This window comes from Pempheris klunzingeri, chromosome 18 (genome assembly GCF_042242105.1).
Source record: "Pempheris klunzingeri isolate RE-2024b chromosome 18, fPemKlu1.hap1, whole genome shotgun sequence".
Classification (NCBI taxonomy): Eukaryota; Metazoa; Chordata; class Actinopteri; order Acropomatiformes; family Pempheridae; genus Pempheris; species Pempheris klunzingeri.
In genome coordinates, this window is record NC_092029.1 from 8,011,220 (window position 1) to 8,030,714 (window position 19,495).

At 44.0% G+C, this 19,495-nt stretch overlaps 1 protein-coding gene across 3 annotated transcripts in view; it reads right to left on the minus strand.

The window, feature by feature from the left end:
* Positions 1-416: 416 nt before the first annotated feature.
* The window catches only part of ino80 (INO80 complex ATPase subunit), a 34,790-nt gene continuing 15,711 nt past the window's right edge, over positions 417-19,495 (minus strand). For all 3 annotated transcript variants that reach the window (XM_070848763.1, XM_070848761.1, XM_070848762.1), the window contains 11 exons: positions 19,180-19,405; positions 11,500-11,627; positions 7,449-7,543; positions 6,798-6,870; positions 6,132-6,290; positions 5,832-5,934; positions 5,622-5,710; positions 4,618-4,773; positions 3,996-4,167; positions 2,280-2,495; positions 417-2,079 (listed from right to left, as the gene is read on the minus strand). In XM_070848763.1, the coding sequence (XP_070704864.1) occupies positions 1,874-2,079; positions 2,280-2,495; positions 3,996-4,167; positions 4,618-4,773; positions 5,622-5,710; positions 5,832-5,934; positions 6,132-6,290; positions 6,798-6,870; positions 7,449-7,543; positions 11,500-11,627; positions 19,180-19,405 (1,623 nt within the window). In that variant the 3' untranslated portion in view covers positions 417-1,873. The remainder of the gene's footprint in view (positions 2,080-2,279; positions 2,496-3,995; positions 4,168-4,617; positions 4,774-5,621; positions 5,711-5,831; positions 5,935-6,131; positions 6,291-6,797; positions 6,871-7,448; positions 7,544-11,499; positions 11,628-19,179; positions 19,406-19,495) is intronic.

A 19,495-nucleotide genomic window follows, 5' to 3' on the forward strand; every position in this document is an offset into this window, starting at 1 on the left:
TAATTGCAGAAGGAAAGCCAAAGGGAAGCCCTTCATCTGTTAAGGCGGTATTTTCAACTGTGTGTTTATACATCAGCCACTAAATATGACTTCAGGTTACAGCACTGGCCTCTCAAATCTCGATTAACCAATTTCCAGAATGTAGGTTTCATCTTAAATAAAATAAATTTTAAAAAAGCAGCGAAGTATCCCCCCGCACAGTTCAGGACATGCATGACGACAGCTGAGGGTTCTTTTTTATTCACGTATTGTTGAAGTTTCCATTATTTTATCCATTTGTGGGTGAATAATGGAGCAAAGTTTGCAAACCTCAAGCTAAGTGATTGTTCTGAGCAAATGTACGTGAACAATTCGAGTAAAATGATAACAGCAAAAGACAAACGAGTAACAATAATAACAATAATTCAAAATCAGCAGAAATACTGATTTAGCACTCTTTTATTTTCAGTTGGCTCCTCCTGTTAGTAAAATGGCGGATGCATTTCTTCATATGTACACAGGACCTATAAAAATATACAGCCAAATGAGGGAAAAGCCAGAGGAAATGTCGCTCTCATCATTATGTACATCAATATAGAACATCATATTTTAATCACACTATTAACACAAAACAAACAAACCTCTAACAGATGTAGTGCTCAACTTAGGACACTGATGCAAATCTTTTTTTTTAAAACATCAATGACATCAAAGAGAACCACAGACTCCTCATCACGAAAAAAATGATTTCTGAAAAATAAAAATGACCTCGGTACAATTTACACTGTTTTACAGGTGAATATCCCATTAGCAGATACAACGAATTGCCCATTTTTAACGGAACTCAAATAACTTAAATATTAGAGAACCAAATAATCTGAGTGAATTCATAAATTTACTGTTAGCAGCATTGCCGTATCAACCAGTGCACCTCATTTTGGAATACAATTTTAAATCATCCATTCATTCATTTCCCCATTGGACAAAAAATATATAATTGATTTTTCATTTCCGTCATTGCGGGAATATATTTTATGGACAAGAAAAAATTCAAAATGCTTAGACCTGCCATGTTGGTATGGGTACTTGCATCTTTATTACAAAAATAAGAGCTTTAGTAGAAAAGCTGTAGACATGTTGTTTGGTAAAGTGTGGGTTGGAAAGGTAAAGGTTCACATTAAGCTCTGTGAGATGCAGAATCATCCACCAGTTTGCACTGAGCATATCTACAGAACAATTAAATTAAACCTAATGTACATGAATGTACAGAATCAATAACACCAAAAAATGGAAGACGTGGCTCAGTGCATTTGACAGAAACTCCTTTGCCCCCCTACCCTGCAAACACAAGGATTTCAAAGCCCTTTACGCTACATGTGTTGGTGCACGTCTTTGTTGGAACAACCACAACTAGTTGGCAAATCAAACGAGTTTCCTGTCATGAATACAAAAGTACAGTTTGTCTTCTCAAAAAGCACTTGGAAATACTCTTGTCACAATGCAAACAAAAATACTCAAGGCAGATTTTGTCCACTGACCCGGACACGTTAAAATAAAACTGAACCAAGAAACGTGGAGGCTGGTGGGGACTGTACCTTTAAATGAGTGTGTGTGTGTGTGTGTGTGTGTGTGTGTGTGTGTGTGTACGCAGGTGTGAAAAGGGTCCTTTCAGATGCCGAGCCAGCAGACACAGCATGGTCCTCCAAGTAGTGAGCCTCAGTTACTATACTGTATTCCCTATTTATTAGTTTATGTCTGGGGCATCTGTGGGGATCACAGTGAGAGTAGGTCAGTTATCTATGTGTGTGTGTGTGTGTGTGTGTGTGTTCTATACTGAGACAGTTGTGCGTGTGTGAGAGGGCACATTCGTGTGTGTACACTGTGTATGAGTACATTATCGAGCCCCAGGACCACCGGGGCCCTTGCCCTTCCTGACTGCACTGTGGCTGCTGTGGTGGTGGCCGTGGGCCAGCTGTTTGTGGGGGCTCTGGGTGGAGGTGCCTCCTTTGACCTGTGGGGAGGAGCTTCTGCTGGGGTTGAAGGCAGGGCTGGTGCCAGACCGGCCCAGGGAAGGCTGCAGGGGGCTGGACGCAGGGAGGCCTGTTGGAAGGAGGAGAATTCAGTACTACATTATAACTGTGTGCAATAAACAATACTGTAAAGTCTCAAATTCTCAACAACAAGGTGGGTCTAATTCTTAACTAGTGAACTATGTGAAAACAGCTCGAGCAATGTGATACGAGTTAATTAAGTACATACAACATAAAAAGTTTTTCATTTTCATTAAGAAGTTCACAGACCTTTGGAAACGCTGTAACCGTAAGCAGCATAAGCTGCTGCAGATGCAGCTGCTGCACCGGCCATCGCCCCCGCCATCGCTGCCGCGCTGCCCGCTGTTGATTTGCGGCCACGTCCTTTCCCTGCAGACTTCATCCCTCCTCCTGATCCTTTAGGCCGCCCTCGACTGCGCCCAGACCTGCCTCTGCCAGGACTGATTGTGTCTGAGGCTGAGACACCTGATGAAGGAAGGCAGACACATAAAAGTGAAATCAAAATCAGAAAAATGTTTTTCTGCTATCCTTTTTTGATAATTGCTTCGGTACAAGGACGGATGGATACTCGTCTATTGACTATTGGTCGGTATGTATGAATGCACACTGACGTAAACACACTACAGGCTGTAGCAGAGATGCTGTGTCTGGCTTGGCCTTAACCCAGTCTTTCTAAGATACTGAAAGTTGCAATATAGAAGAATTATTACCCATTAATCATTACTCATCATTACCCTAAGTGCAGGCTCAAGCAAAAACTGGAATATTACTCTGATTTTCCATAATGTTTGCAAAGTTACAGCCAGTGTCTGCCTCTCTGGTAATGGGCCTAATCCTTCCTGGTTCTTCTCCCCCTCTTTTTGACTCCACTGGTCTGCATTTTCTTTGCATGTTTCCATCCAAACACTCTTTTATACAACCCTCCAGTGGGGAGACATGAGCCTATCCTATCACTAACACCCAGGCACAGATGAAAACCCTCCACAAATCCCTGACTCTTACCCTCCCTTCGGGCCTTAATCTCATTCTTCCTCCTCTTTGACTCACATGTCCAAGTTCACCAATAGCTCCCTCATTTCAACCTTAATTCTTTCTTTATAACCCTTCATTATATCGTCACTCGCATCTCCAATACACCAATGTTCTCCCAGCTCACTGGGCATTTTAAGCAGGGGCCATTAATAATCTCTCTGGCAGTAGCTTCTTAGCATGGCAGCAAAAATCCCAAATGGGTTTCAATGAAGCAGCACGTATTTAGGAGGGATTACCTTACTGCAACACATCCAAAGTGCAAATATAATATACAAGCAGTATAAACTATAGGCTCACTATCTATCTGAACCCAATAGTACAGAATATACTGAAACACTGCAGCCGAGGCAAAAATAAAACCCTCATAAATCTAAATAATCAGCTGCATAATACACATGAGGTAACAGACTACTTGTCTCAATGGACGCAAGCCCATTAAAACACTAAGTCCTGATAGTGAAGAGAACAAAACAAGGCGGACTTCTGTGTGCAGTCAAGACCCTCCTGTGAGTCACACTGATTTGCTTTTCCAGGGTCGTTCTAACATGATAATACTGCCTGAGAGATAACAAAGGTTATGTTTTATTTGGCACATTTGGAGCTCTCCAGAAAGAAGACACAGTGTAGGTCATACTAATTGTGAGAGTGTGTATAAAAAAGGACGACCCCCATATAAAGTAAACTAGGTTTGTGTACTAAGTACATTTTAAATATCCAAAACTGTGAGTTTTAATTAATGTTTTTAAAGCATTTGACCATTTCCATGACAGAAATTTGAACTATCTATTGCTTAGTTTACCACAGAATATTACTGTATAGTATAATCAGGCACAGCAGTTAGGCAATGGGACATACCAAATGTTAGTGCCTAGACTGGTCCACTCCCTCAAACATCAAGGTCAAAGGTCAGCTAAAGTACATTCATCCTCTCACCATTCATGTTGTCAGAGACGGATCCCGACACAGAGGAGGGGGAGTTGGTGGCACGAGACTGCGGTGCAGAGGACACTGGATCGTCCACGATGACCAGCATGTCGCTGCTGCTCTCGTCTGCGTCGGCATCCGGGGGTAACGAGCCGGGCTGGAGCTCGCTGCTCAGGGAGATCTGGCCATGCACGGGAGCACACACAGACATACACACAGGCTGGGGGTCAGCACCACAGGGAACAAGGGAACCGGGCCGGTACAGTGTGGGATATAATAGAGGAGCGATGCAAGGAACATAAAGGAGAAGGAAAGGAGCAAAGAGGGACAGGAGGCACAGGAAGAGAAGGAAGGATGGAATACATAAGGTATAGATAGATGAAGAAATAAGATTGATATAGATATAGAAAGTAAGACATAAGGGAAGTAAAGAAAGGAAAAGGCAATTGAGAGAGGAAAGCAGAAGTGATTTGATGAAAGAATAAAGTAAAACATGAAAAGAGAAGAGTCAATAACCAAAAAGAGTAAATATTAAGAGGAGATAGTTTGTGGATCATCAATCACAATCCACTTCCTTCACTTTGATCAGGACACCCACTCCCTTCACCACTTTTCTCCCAGATTCCCTCACCTCACTAAAGGGACTGGGCATGGCCGAGTCCATCTCCACACTGATGAAGGAGTCATCTCCATCTGCAGAGAGGTTGGAGTTGTCGGCAGAGGGCGCATGAGAGATGACCAGGTTCACCTCCTTTTTCCTCTTGTTCTCGGACTCCTCGTTCTTCTTCTGCATGTTAGGGACAGAGAAGGTGGGGCGGCGGGCGGCGAGGGGACAGGTTAGGTTTCGCACATTTTACATTCATTCCACGTCTATGTCGAGTGTGCAGTTGGTTGTTCCTGGCTGTCCGTCTGTCCAGCATCTGAGTCCAGGCCAAGATAACTCAACAAGTACAGGCCAGATTGCTGTGAAATCTGGTATGGATACAGTCCCCAGAGGATGATATCTAATGATTTCAGTGACCCCACGACCTCACATCTAGCACTACTTAACTTCATGACAAGGTACTGCAAACTAATGGTTGGATTTCCATGAAATTTGCGTTCGATAATTTCGGTCCCCAGAGAACAGATCCTAATGTTTTTGGTGACCTTTTCTCTATCTTCACCATCCGGTCAAACCCATACACATATTCACAAGAAATATTAAAATCTAACAGTCAGATTGCAATAAAGTTTGCTGTGCAATTTCATGCTCCCAAGAGCATGAATCCTTTCCATTTTGGACACTCTGTCAGCTCTCCACTTTGGCCACTCTCATGCCAAAATGTCAACTTTGCACACAACTCATAACATCATTCATAAACTAATGTGCAGATCCTCAAGAGGATGAACCTTTTTGAGATTAATGACCCCCTGGTCTCCCTTCTCCTAGGGACTAAATTAAATTGTACTGGCAAGGGTGTTAATGCATCCTCTATGGGCTGCTCCTATTCTTCCTCCATTACCTCATTACTTCCCTTCTCACCTCATAACTTTTCTATTTTACTTTCTCCCCTGCCTTTTTTTATTCTACACACCCTTTTCTAATCTCTAAACCAATCATGCATCATTCCTGCTGATCATGTTGTACTGTACCTTCTCTGCATACTTCTCCCTCTTTCTCTTGCGCTCTTTCACCTTGCTGCTCTCCTCCTGCTGCCTCTTCTCCTCCTGTCTCTGGCGCACTAGAGGAGCAGACACAGTGTGCTTTTGTTTTGTAAAAGTTTCTAGAAAGGTTAAATGAGTGCAAATACGACTGAATTAAATCAGGACCAAGATGCATAAGTGAGTGCCTCAAACACTCACATTTCTTCTCCAGCTCGTCGTCGTCCAGCAGCAGGCTGACCACCTCTTTGGGCTTGAGTGTGTCTGGTTTGAAGTTGCCTCCAGAGATAACCACCCTTTGGATCTTATTACACAAGAACAATAAGGCATTAATCAACTGTAATTAATTCATATTTTCAGCATGATTAACACTGTTAAAATACTCTCACGCCATTGTGTTGTTTATTTATTGATTTAGTGGAATAGAGGCTTTTTCCAGCTCTTGAGTTGAAACTGTTACCATTTGTCATATTTCTGAATGAGCGTGTGTGTGTTTCAGACCTCGCTTTTCTCCTTGGCCCGCTGCAGGATCCTCTCCTCGATGGTACCCTGACAGATGAGACGGTAGACAGTGACCTGCTTGGTCTGACCCAGCCTGTGAGCTCTGTCCATGGCCTGCTGGTCCACGGTGGGGTTCCAGTCACTGTCATAGAAGATAACCTGGAGAGAAACAAAACAAGAAAAGATCTTAACTGTACTTCTCTACAGCAAAGAAGCGCCCAAGGTGCCAAGGTCAAAGGTTAAAGTTTTTAATCCTGCTGTATTATTATTGTTTAGCGTGCAGTTCAGTTTGTATGATGACCACACAAACATGATGCAGATGTCCATTAATATCACAGATGTCCCGTGTTAACAGTCACTTCAAACTCACTGTCTTGAAAGCTAATCCTATTTAAACATCGCTACGGGTGCACGAACACACATGGATCATCGTTTAGATATGCATGGTCACACACATCCATGCCTATATTGTCATCATGTCAACATACTATTAATACTCAAACACTGGGCGTCCCAAACTATTTTCTCACCCTGTTAGTAGAAGGAAAACGCATGGCAGAGAATGTACACTGCATTGCCTTGTTTTATATGTTTAGGAAAATGAGTGCTGGTGAAGTCTGTATTGTATCAGTGAAGTGTTTTTCCTTCAGCGTGTTGGTGACTCACAGTGTCGGCAGCAGTCAGGTTAATGCCGAGTCCTCCGGCCCTCGTGCTCAGCAGAAAGACAAAGATATCCGTCCTGCAGAGGGCAGTGGGGGAGGAGCGGAGGATGGGGGAAGAGAGGGAGGGCGATGGAGGGGCACACAAAATCGAATGATATCATTTACAACTGTGCAAATATCCATATACAGTATCATGGCAGAAAATTAAGTTACAATGCAAGTTAAGTAAGTTTCTCGAACGAACTTGAGCCTAACAGCAAAACTGGGCATGATTCACAAAGACACAGTTTGTTAGAGCTTATTAAAACTTTAAGAGAGGAGAGCCATGTGGAATGAACCATGATTGGTAGAGTGCGCAAAATAAAGCCGTTTCTATAAACCACAAATTCTCTCTCACCTACAATAAGAACCAGAGTAACACCGGCGCCTCAGAGCTGCACACTAATGTAAACCAGAGCATGTGGACTCACTAGAAAGTACACACACACACACGCATGCACACATATTTGGACGTACACATGCAATTGTTCACTGATTGCTGCAATATACAAAAAGGCAGATTTACAGTTAGTTATTGGCAAGAACGGGCGTTTGGTTTCCTGCACAAACTCACACACACATGCACACACTGTAGATCACATCCATCTTTACCCACCGGCTCTGGAAGTCAGCCACCATGTCTCTGCGCTCAGAAATCTTGGAGGATCCATCAAGGCGCATGTAGGTGTGCTTACGATAAACCATGTACTCCTGGAGAGATGGAACAAAGTCATTTAGAACACAGATGAGACGGTTGTATTTACCCCCTTTGGAACTAGATTTAGTACAGTCCCAGATAATGAAAATAACTGGATCCAGTCTTGCAAGGAATTCATGAGGAGAGTTTTTGAACTCATAACCCCCCGTGGATCACCTTCGCTACGGATTTTGAAAGCAACAAACGTGCAGACTGTTGTCATCCAAAGTCGGGGAAACTGGAATCTCAAACAGTTCAAACTGTTTTTCTGAGTTGAACGAGGTCTCAAATGTGCAGAGCTGTTTAAATCTTTCTCTGGAGGAGCAGATAAGCCCTGCAGGTCTACGTGTTAAGTTCCCAGAATCAGGAAATACTAATCTTTATTGTAAGATATTTTGTCTGACAGCAATTTTGTGTCCAAGATATCAAAATCCCACATTTCTTATGCGCATTTACTGGAGTTGAAACCTCAATATCAGCCCAGAGAGACATTGAGAAATGCAGAATTTGATATTCTATCCCCCCCCTGAATGTCTGCTAAGCTGTTCTGTATGAGTGTGTGTTTGTGTGTGGGCGTTAGGTCTGATGGGAGGAGTTTTCAGGGGTGATGAGGTGACATGTTGATCTCTCTTTAAGCTATGCCCTGAACCCCTGACCTCCTCACTCAAACATGTCAGTGCCCCCGAACCAACGAAGCAGTCATAATTGCTGGCACACATCACAACTCACCTCTCATAATCATTACCAATGATAGCAATGATTTGACACTATGTTTTCTGTGACCCCCCAAACCCCTGTCATGACACTTGGGGCCTCCTGCCCTCCTGTTTCTGTGTGTCTGGCTCTGTTCCCAACAGCCCCATCTGCTCTGAGTGAACACTACATTAGGGGCCATTAGGCCGGTGCTCGCCAAACTGCTGCTGACCTTGTTGAATCGGGTTTTGATAGCTTGCCAGGAGGATGTTGCAGACATTGTTGCCCTTACAGAAAGCCTTACTCAGCCTTCCTAATCTTAAAGATTAATCTATGTCTACATCAACAGAAAAAAAAAGGTTCAGAAGATCGCCTGAGATCCCTGCAATGTCTTAAAGCTTGTTGAGTCCTGCTGTAGACTTTCTCCATGAGCACTGCCACACTGAAATATATACCTCAACAGCTGGCAATTTTCTCTCGTCTTTTGTTTGAGCTGGTGTTAATCATAGGTGACACTGCTGTATTTCTGCAGTTTTTCACTGATGTTGTAATGTGCTCCATTGCAAATGTTATAAATCAAAGTGTAGGTTCATGTCAACCTGTTAATGTGTTAAATGTTAATCTTTTTCAACTAGCTGTCAGCATAAAAAAATCTTTATGGTTGTGATATCTGACAAACAGATTTGAGATGATGTATGGGAAAACAGAGGCATCTGAAAATAATTTAAATTAATTTAAAATAAAGATGATGATTATATTTCTGTCTTCGCTTAAAACCACCTCTTGGAAAAAAACAAGGAGTAGCAGCCAGGTTGTTCTCAACTCAACAATAATGAGTCCCCAAAGTCAAGTAAAACACTCAAGAAGTGCCTGGTCACAGAGTGTACTTAGTGTAGTTCTTAGCATGGGAACACTGTGTGCATAGTCACAGTCTGTTCCCAACCATTGCTAAAAAAACTACTTAAAAGCACATGAAGTAGTGGCACTATAAATACATTTTAGTCAGCGTATAAGTGCCAATTGCAGCAGAAGTCTTCGTTAGAGCTGAGTTTCAATTCACACCAGTGTGCCATAACGACTTTCAGTGCCATGATACATACAGTACCAACGTGTTCTACCCGCCTGACACTGGAAAAGCTATCAAAACTTGTTCTGCAGCATTATCCAACCATCCATCAGTGCCTCAGAGTTCACTACAATAAGTAAAACTGTCACTAACATGGCTCCTCATTTGTTGTGATGGTTTACTTTTGTCCATTATATGTGCAATTACAGTGTACCAGAAATACATGATAAAATAGTCACAGTGAATCATAAACATATCATTTACTAAAAATTCAATCCATCCTTTATATTGTGTAATGACTCACTGTATCCCACTTTATCTGAAAATGAAAAAGAGAAACTGACAGGCTAATTTAGTTTGAGCTCCATATCTGTAATCTAAATGCCTTGATGAAAATCTGTTGCTGATTTTCTGGCTGCGATACCAAAGAGTCAGTGTGGGCATTCCCGTCGGCACTGTAATCTAAGCTGCAGACTTGCAGTACTGTAAAGTGCCGTCTAAGCAGCAACAGACACACAACTCAAGCAGAAGTGGCAGTGACTTGGCGGTCCTGCCCCGCTATCAGCTGCTGCCAGGGAAAGCCAGCGATGTTATTTTTCTTCGGGCCACCCGGATCTCGACAATCCATCACCCAACGACGTGATGTCACCAGAAAGAACCGGCAGCCGGCCGGCGACGAAAACAATGACGCTAATGGCAGAGATTAGCATCAGCCTCTCGTTCACTCTTTCTCTTAGTCACAGTCCCATGTTCAGGAAATCAACTCCATCTGCAGAATTTTTTTATCCTCAACCAATGAGAAAGATAATATGGTCGAGGAAAACTGAAGCCAGATTGGGTGAATATATGATTTCATTCGTGGATCTCTTTAACGCATTAGGAGAGGAGACACTGCCACAGCCTCCCATTAAAGCATGAGGTCACTTGTACTGTAAAAACTGTAATACTGCCTCATTACAACTGGAAGTCATAGTTTGGAGGGACAACTACAGGTGGGACAGTCGGTGAGAGGAACATTAACACAGAATGACTCGCCTGCATTACCTAAGCCATCTTGAGCATTCTCACCCCACTGCTGTTTTCCTACAGCCTTAAACACAAACCATTCCAGCTCGTTTCCAGACACACAGGAAGACAGTCCTTAACCACCTGGGCTTGGTCCATCTGCCATCAAAAGATTTGGCTGTGGAAACAGCTCTGCACTGTGTGAATGGGAAAGGAATTCCCAGTGACATCATCTCAGTGGTTTTTGGCTCTGTAGTGATGTTTGCAACAAATATGGAGGCAACAATAGAGCATTGCACCGAGGCTGTCAGCACACCATCGCCGGCAGAGCTGCTTTGGGCTATTGTTTTCCTAGGGAGAAATGATTTGAACTTCAATCCTGATTACAGCTAACCAAGAATCTTAAACAAGGAAAGTTTCTCAGAGTTTGGTGTAGTGGTTTTCTTCAGCATGACGTTAACAGCCCTTGTTCATAAATTACCTAAACGATGTGATGATGATGATGATTTTGTGCTCCTCAAATCAGCTTAGAGCAATTACAGAGATAAAAGGAGTCCCTAGAAATCACTGTGGCATTTCTTTTTTCTGGCTTTGTGTTTCCTCATTTGTTTCCATCTTCCCCCACCCTACACCTCCTCAACTACCTTTGACACTCCCATCTCCCCCTCTCCCCTCAACCTCTCCTTTTTCCTCACTCCTTCCAGTCATCCCTCCCATCTGGTTGCCTCCCCCCGCAGATGAGACCTCACTAATTAGCCCTGACCTGTTAATTAGCCATCTAATGAGTGCACTAACGAGGAACAGGCAGGCTGATTAGAAGCACTGGAGCTCAATACCTCGCCAGTGGAAGTGGACCAGTTAAACAACTGGCAGATACATATGCAAATTACATATTAAGGTGTGTTGTCAGAGAACATGATGATCCCTTTTAAAAAATATAATTCTTAGTGGTTGGTACACGTGCCTCTGTGCGAATGTGTGCATACTTGTATTTTTTGGTTTGTTTTATGCTTTATTGGATAGAACATGACAAAGATTTACAGGAAAGGGGAGAGAGAGAGTGGATGAAATACAACAAAGGGTCCAGTTGGATTCAAACTCGGACTGCAGTGGTAAAGACTCATTCGTTTTTAAGTAACTATTACTTAAGAGCAAGAGTTTAGGAAACAAATCACAGTAACTGTCACAGTGTGTGTGTGTGTGTACCTCCAGCAGGTCAATCATGCGGGTCATTTGGGAGTAGATGAGGACTCTGTGCCCTTGGTTCTTTAGCCGACTCAACAGGATATCCAAGGTGTGGAGCTTGCCACTTTCTGTGATGAGGCTTTCCTTATCTAAAAGAGGAAGAGACAACAAAGTGAAAATCCAAACTGCCAGCATAACAAAGGACTGATGCTTCCACTTTACTCTATTTTTATTTAAAACATTTTATAAAATTTTTTGGGGTTGTATCCAAATATGCGAGCTTCCTAAATATGTATTATATTAATTAGTGAGTTTACAGAATATCATAATGTAATATTTTGGGCTGCTCTTCAGTATTCTGCCGGGAGCAATCAGTTGAGAGGTTATTAACTCTTCCCTGATCAATACAAGTCTTCGATAAGGCTGTATTTTCTAGGATAAAAACCCTTTCATCAGAGTGGATCAGCCTGGGGATCAATCCTCTAAATCTGTGCCTGATCTGGGGATTGTTTAAATAAAGCTTGTGCTCTTATTGACTGGATTGCTGATGAGAGCAGAGTGAGAGCGAGAATGACCACGAGAGAAAAAGAAAGAAAGAGAAATTGTGAGAAAAAGTTATTTACACTCCATTTCACACAATGGCACAAAAGACGAACACACAGTTCGCCTGGCAGTTGGCCTTGGTCACGTTACTGCCAACACCACGTCAGGTGCTCCACAGCCCTCAAATGATTGTACACGGAGAGCAAATGGGGAGCAGTCTGACCCAAGGTCTGTGGTTGAAGTGGTTCCCTCCGTGTCCAGCTGATGAGGAATTAACGTCATCTGGCACAATGGCAGAATGAGAAAAGGGCCGCGGCTGCCATCGACACAGTGACAGGCACACTATGGTGTTTGATCGGGGGGTCGTGACCCTGAGTGGGGAGAACCTTTGGCCAGGGTCAGGTGACAGGGTCGGGTCAGGGTTACCAGAGAGTCCCTATGGGAGAGTCAGGCTTGGACATCTTGGACTCAAGTTGGACACTTGTTCCCAAGCCCTTTTGTACAGTGGGCTTATAAATATTTCCCAGTCGTATTTCCTCGCTTTGTCAATGTAATGTAACCAACCACATTAAATCATGTCCCATTAATCCAAAACACACGGTCAGAAAATTTCAGCTGTGGCTGTGATAACACATGCATACGACAACGTCCTGCCACACTATCTGTAAAACCCTGATATGAAATCATCGCTCAAAGACAATCACATGCCCTAAAAGTACGCTCAATGATCCAACAGGACTCACAAAACCAACTGGATCGTTCTCCATTTTTAACTAGTAGCATTCTATGCTAATGTGTTCTCAGACTGAACCCTGACCTCTAACCCTTTAGTATAGCCCCCCCCAAAAAAGGTCAGGCCCTGTAGAGGTGTTAAAGAGGAACTAATAGAACAAATGAACAGGGGACACACTCTAGAGAGCTAACCTACAGGTCACTGTGGAGTGGTGTCAGCCTGTCAGATACATAAGGCCCCGGTCACACAGTCCTAGAGCTCTTAGACAAGTGTTGACAGAAAGTTGTGTCTTTAATTTCACTAAAACAGCTGGTAGATTGGGAACAAAGTAAATATGGTTTAAAATATTGTCGTTCCTTTATTTGTTCTCTAAGTGAGTAAAAATAACTTTAACTCCACAAAAGAGCAAGTACAAGAAATTGAGAAAAGGAAGGCAAAAATCGACATAGGAAGATAATTAAAGACACTAACAACACACTAATAGTGAGAGAAAATAAACTAAATCAGAAGCAGACCCAACTTAAAAGATATATTGTGAAGTAGGCAGTTGTTCTACATTGCTGTGGTTCAATTTGGTGCGTACCAAGAGACCATTGCACCGCAATCCCAGAGATACACAAACACTGTATCCTGCCATCAAAAGGACTATAATTGACGTTGGCGTCATGAAAGTGGATGAATAGAAAAGTAAAAGGAAGAGAGAGTGAGACATGCAGGGGATTAGACATGTGCAAAGAAGAAAAAGCTCCAGACAGACAGGGACAGACGGAGAGTGAAGGGGTCTGTGGTGGCTCCGGCTGCAGTGAGGTAATATTAGCGTAGTGGCGGCGGCGGTGATGTTGTGGTTAACATCAGACGGGGCCTCTTCACCGCAGGTGCCAGTCTAACCAAGGCTGCTGCTCAGTCAAGGGCACCAACCAGCGCTACGCAGCCACGCTGCCAACCACCCAGATACAAACCACCACTTGGCGAAGATGCAAATGCTCATATAAGGCAATATTGCTCAACTCCTGCCACCAATCTGTTTCTGTTTAGCAGATTATATTTAAGCCTCCAGATTCCAATGTCATGTTTGAAGATGAGTTAAAGCCCCTATCTGAGGATTTTTGTGGTCAAACAGGACTAAATGTTGTATGTATTTAAACTAATTCTTGAAGGGCATAAACTATAAATCTGTAAATCCCATATTAAGCAGTTGGACATTATTATTTTTGTATGAAGAGACATGTCGGTCAGGGTAATCCTCTTGTTTATGCCTGGATTATATCATTAATGGGAGAGCTGCTCTGCTCTTTAAGAAAGCCACCCTCTGACATTTGACAACATTGTTGATATCTTCCACATTTTGATCTCTGTGCACTAGCTGAGATCACCGTCTGATCACTAACATATTCAAAACTCAGTGGCATTCAACCTACGGAGAAATGATGATAAAAGCAGCTAAATAATCAAAGGAAAGCCGGGAAACAGATGTCCAACAGAAATGAAGAGACTGTTTGAAACAAATCCCACCCCTGCAACTATCCAAACTCCCTAAAGCCCAGCGATGTGGCTTACAGAGAGAGGTGGCCGAGTTCAAAACATTTAGTGCTGCATACAGAAAATCCTTATTTCTAAATACTGCTGCCATACCCTATAACGTGAAGCCAAGAAAATGAATAATTGCGATTGGGAGGGCTTTGGTGGTCTGTCTCATTCCAACATAACACTTATGGCTTACATTATAAGCTACATGTGGCTGCAGTGAAATGTGTGACCACAGGTCACAAATGTGAGCAAACTGGATGTGGTAACCATGCATGTAACATGAATTATGGAAGGCTTAGCGGGATTCAAATGAATATGTCTATACATCTAACTCATGTGCAGCTTTAAACGAATTGGCCTCCAGGATTTGTTCAGTTAATGCAGTCAAACTTAGTTTTCATAGTAACAGCATCATATTCACCATATGTGTCTGAGGGCAAAACAAAATAACACACAATAACCAAACAGCAGGACATTTGGGATGACACATTTCTTTCTGAAAAAAATCAGACAAAAATCTAACTGTGGGTTAAAATGCACTGAAATTGACACAAAACAACTTTCTAATTGTGGACTGACAAGGACAAGGACAGCGTCAAGACCACACCCCAAAACACAAGCAAATCCCATGTGGTGTCACACCACTCTGTTGCTATGGATACACATATCAAGCTTCACCACCTGCCCTGCCCCCCTTTCAGAGCACCCCCCGCCCGCCTAAATCCAATCCAGTCTAACAGCAGTATTCACCCAGCTGGCCCTCCCCATCTCCTCCTATCCTTACCTCCTGCTGGCAGATTAAGCTACACTCCCCTGTCCCTCGTCTCTCCCCCTTTCTACCACATCTACTGCCCCCTCCAGCTCCCTCTCGATCCTTCCCTCCTCCTCTACTACAAACTCTCCCTCCCGCTCCCGCTCCCCCCTACGCACCCCCTCTCCCTCCCCTTACTTTCTGTCCCCCGACAGTGTAATCCAATCCCTGTAGGGCCAGAGCCAGGGGCCTGACACGGTCCTGACCCAATTAGAGGCCTGCTGCCAGCTAATTAACCCCGGCCCAGCCCTGGTGCCTGGCGCCTGATACTCCCAAACCAACTACGACGCTAATTTCATTAATACGCAACTACAATCTTCTGCCCTGTCCTGTCCCCTTCCCCTCTGCTGCTGCTGCCAAAGCCAAGAGCGGAGCCACCCCAACCAGGGAGGGAAGTGGGCCAGATGCAATTGAAACGGAGGAGATGAACAGCAGCGAGATTGCAGAATGAAAAAAAAAAAAAAAAAAAATCAGGAGCTGATGAAAGAAGATGGATGGGTGGTTATGTGAGAAAGAGAGACAGATGGGGGGCCACAGAGCAGGTCGAATCAACGATCGAACCGAGCGTCAGCCCCTCACTGTATAATGATACATTACACTGTGCAATCAATAAGTCAATGGGCAACACTTGTTCAGCACTGCAGATGATGGAAATATTAGCCCGACACTACTTTGCTGCTTCTGTATGTATTGACAAAAATCAGACTTAAACTTAATTTTCTCACAGCCACAAACTTGGTATAGCTAAGAGCCAGATGCCAGCGGGAGGTTTGGAAGCTGGGAGTAAAGTGAGAAAACAGGGAGATTTTAGCTTCTTGTTAGGGTGAAGTTTTACAGATGCTAATCTAAAATCTGTCTGCATCTAGAACGGTGTCTCCACTCTGGAGGAGAGCCAAATGACAAAACAAGCATTCCCAAAAGCCCAAAAATGTGTCTGCGTGACTACAGAGACTGAGTGACGAACTGTTTTTATGCGAGTGTACACGGAACATGCTTGCGAATACATCACTGTCTCCCCTCAGACACGCAAGAGGAGCACGTCTCTGTTTCTTGGTTCTCTGGAAGCCTTTAAACATGGGAAGAGACAGACAGTCTGATGAGAACTCAGAGTTACGTGGGGGGGGGGGTCTCGCCACACCACAGCAGCCCACTGTGAACTCTGTCATTAAGACAGATTACTGCTAGTTACCCTTGGCCAGCACTGACTCGACACACACCACAGATGAAAGCTAGCTGGCTGAGTGACAGAGTGAGTTAGATACTACTTGGCTTTAAAAGATCTCACCACTGAGGTATTAGGTGGCGAATGTCTCCCCCTTCAGTCTACTTTGGGATTTAAGTTTCTTAAGCATCAGTGAACGTGCTTTTCCTTCTTTTGGACACATTAGCCATAAATTGGACTAGGAAATCAAAACATCTCTGTCTCTTTACACACTTGGCTGCATGTTTTGTTTTGCTGGCAAAAAAAATGACTGGTGCCAGTTTAATGCAGATTGTGAGGAGCAAAGTCAGACGGCGATGTGGTGAGGCTGGCCCTCTGTGTTGTTTTGTGCCTGTCTATCAGAGGGCAGGGGAAGCTTCCTGCCATTTTGCTCGAGAGTAGAGTTTCTTTGAAGGGACAGGAAGGCAGAACTGCATTTCCCACAGCCTGATGTGGGCTGCTGGGCCAGACCTGACTGGCCTCTCTCTCTCACTCCCTCTCTCTCTCTCTCTCTCTCTCTTTCAGAGACTGATTGATACATAGACACAAACACACACAACTCCTTTACCGTCTCACCATACATACACTCCTACACAGTAGTGACTTCTATTCCCAGCTCACAATAAAGCTAGAAAAAGAGCCAAGAGCTGGCGCTGTAGTGAGAAGGCAGTCATTTTGTGGAAGGGTTCCTTCTAATTACTGAAAACGACACGGAGACCACACAGACAGCAAGGACGGTTATTTCTGTGTTACACTGGAATGTTCTGCAAATAATACAGCACGGAAGTTCAAAACTATTTCCTTGCAAAGTGAGTTTTAACCTGGTGCATAACGTCTCTCAGCATGAAACTGGTCTCTGTTTGAACATAAGTGACCCAAGTGTTGCTATATGTGACGTTTCCGCAAAGTGAAAGCGAGGCGACCACAGAACTGCATTTAACTGCATTTAACAAGCAAGACTGGAATGTCTCTCTAATTATAGCCAAAACGTCCTCTCTTGTCACATCGTGGTGGCTCAGACTGAATGACTGCATGGGTTCAATTCATGGCTGAGAATACCCTGCATGCACTCTGCTTTCTCTCTGACCATCACCAATTGTGGTGTCAGAAAAAGATAGCGTAGATAATTCATTCTTTTTTTGAATGAAAAACGTCTTTCTTTCAGGAATTTCTACCATCACAAAGACATCAAAATCAAAGAAAACCTGAGGCCCGAGACATTACAGCCTCAATTGTTTTTTCCTCTTCTATGGCCTGATTCCTAATAAGCCCTCTGATTAGATTCCTCCGTCGATATCAGTGGGCAGCCGTACTCACGCCATGGCGCTCAAAACAAACAGTTATTCAGCTCTGCCATTTGTTCTAAAAGGTGTGGGGCTGGGAATGCAGTGGAGAGGGAGGGTGGGAAACTTCAGCTGAGCCACTGTACATATCTGGGCCTTGATGTGGCAACAATGTGTTCAGCGGAGGACGGGTGCCGGAGTGTTGGGTCACTTCCTTCCTACTGAGGCTGAGAAAGAAGTGGGAGACCAGACGGACTGAGAGGCTGTGGCCAGATACTGATTTCAGATCAGCTTGCGCTCCTGTCTGTTAGCGGGAGGCACGGAGGTGAAGCTTGTCCCCGGCCTGTGTGTGAAGAAAAGGCAACGGTGCCGAGCGTGGGAGAGTGTGTGGGGAGAGGTGAGAGACACCTTGGGCCCCGTGTGAGCGCTGCGTAGTTCCCTGAATGGACCCGATGGTACAGAGACACACTAACACACACACACATGCACACACACACACACACACACACACATAGAGACCATCTATTAGTGTTACCTAACTAAGCACTTGAACAATGACCAGTAGCTAAACTTCCTCGCTTTGTCTGCATCCGTGTAACTTCATAAGAGCTTTCAGACGGTTCTCACACAGACACAAATACTTGTTTTGTTTCTCACTTTTACACACAAACACTCTCACAGGCACATGTATACACAGATGGGTAAAAAAAGCATTACAATATTATCTGTGAGAAAGCATCTCCTGGATTTAAAGGATTTTCTATCATGTTTAGGGATGTTATTGTTTTAGCTAAAGAGGTGATAGTAAATGCATTGCAATATCTAGTACCAGTGTGTCTGTGCTTAAAGGACACGCACGTCCATTTTCTGTACCAGGAACCTCTGTTACGACGCAAAAACAAAAAGAGAGCAGTCATCATGATACATGACAGAGGTAGAGGGGCTCAGCAGGGCAGTGAGAAGGGAAGTGTTGTCTGTAAAACTGTAATGGCCTCTCTCACCCTGGACATCCATCAGTCATCTGAATGCTGGCAGCGAATCAGCTCCCACCCTGCTCCAGCTGACCCTTAACTCAAAAAGCACAAGCTCGTCTGATAAAGAGCTCGCAAGCACACGTACGTCCACAATCCTGCATTCACACCTTAATGGAAACTGCTGGTATGTGTTTATGAGAGCGAACGTTTCTTTCTTTCTTTTATCTCAGCAGCTGCATTAGATTGTGAGGAATTGGCTGCCTGGCAGACAGACAAGCAGTGACAGAGGAGGGTGATGTGCCCGGCTCTGCCCTGCTGACCCTGGCCTGGCCTCTGCAGATTCTCCCACGGGCCCGCATTTCAGCCTTCGGTCAAAAACTGGATATCCACCACTTGATAAAACCGTCAGTTAAAATATGGCTCAAACAACTGAAGGGAAAGGAAACTGTGGGTTACTGTTACTGAAGTTGTGAGCTTACAAAACACTTTTTTTTCCCCGACAGCATCGTATGTATTTTTGAAACATGGTCCGGTTTTCCATCGGTTTTCCTCATAGTTTGTCCCTATTGGTCACTTATTTGTTACTCTTTAGCTACATAACATCGCAAGTGACACTCCAAAGTCCTTACCGGGTATCCGAATGTAGGACCATCCATGTCGTGGGTAGAGGGCCATCACACCTCCAGGGCATTGTGGGTGGAAAGCATTGGCCCTCGTACGCCAGTCTGTGGCAAGCTCAGGGGAGCCGTAGAGGAAACACTGTTTGAAGATTGCGCCCCCTCCGCTGCGTGTCACCCGCCACTCGTACTCTGCACTACGGTCATCACAATAACGCTCCATGGGAACGGCTGTCACCTAGGAAACCGCAAAGCAAGATATGGTTTTCTATATTTAAAACAAAAGATAATATGGTGGGGCGGAGAGAAGGAAGATTTGATGATAATG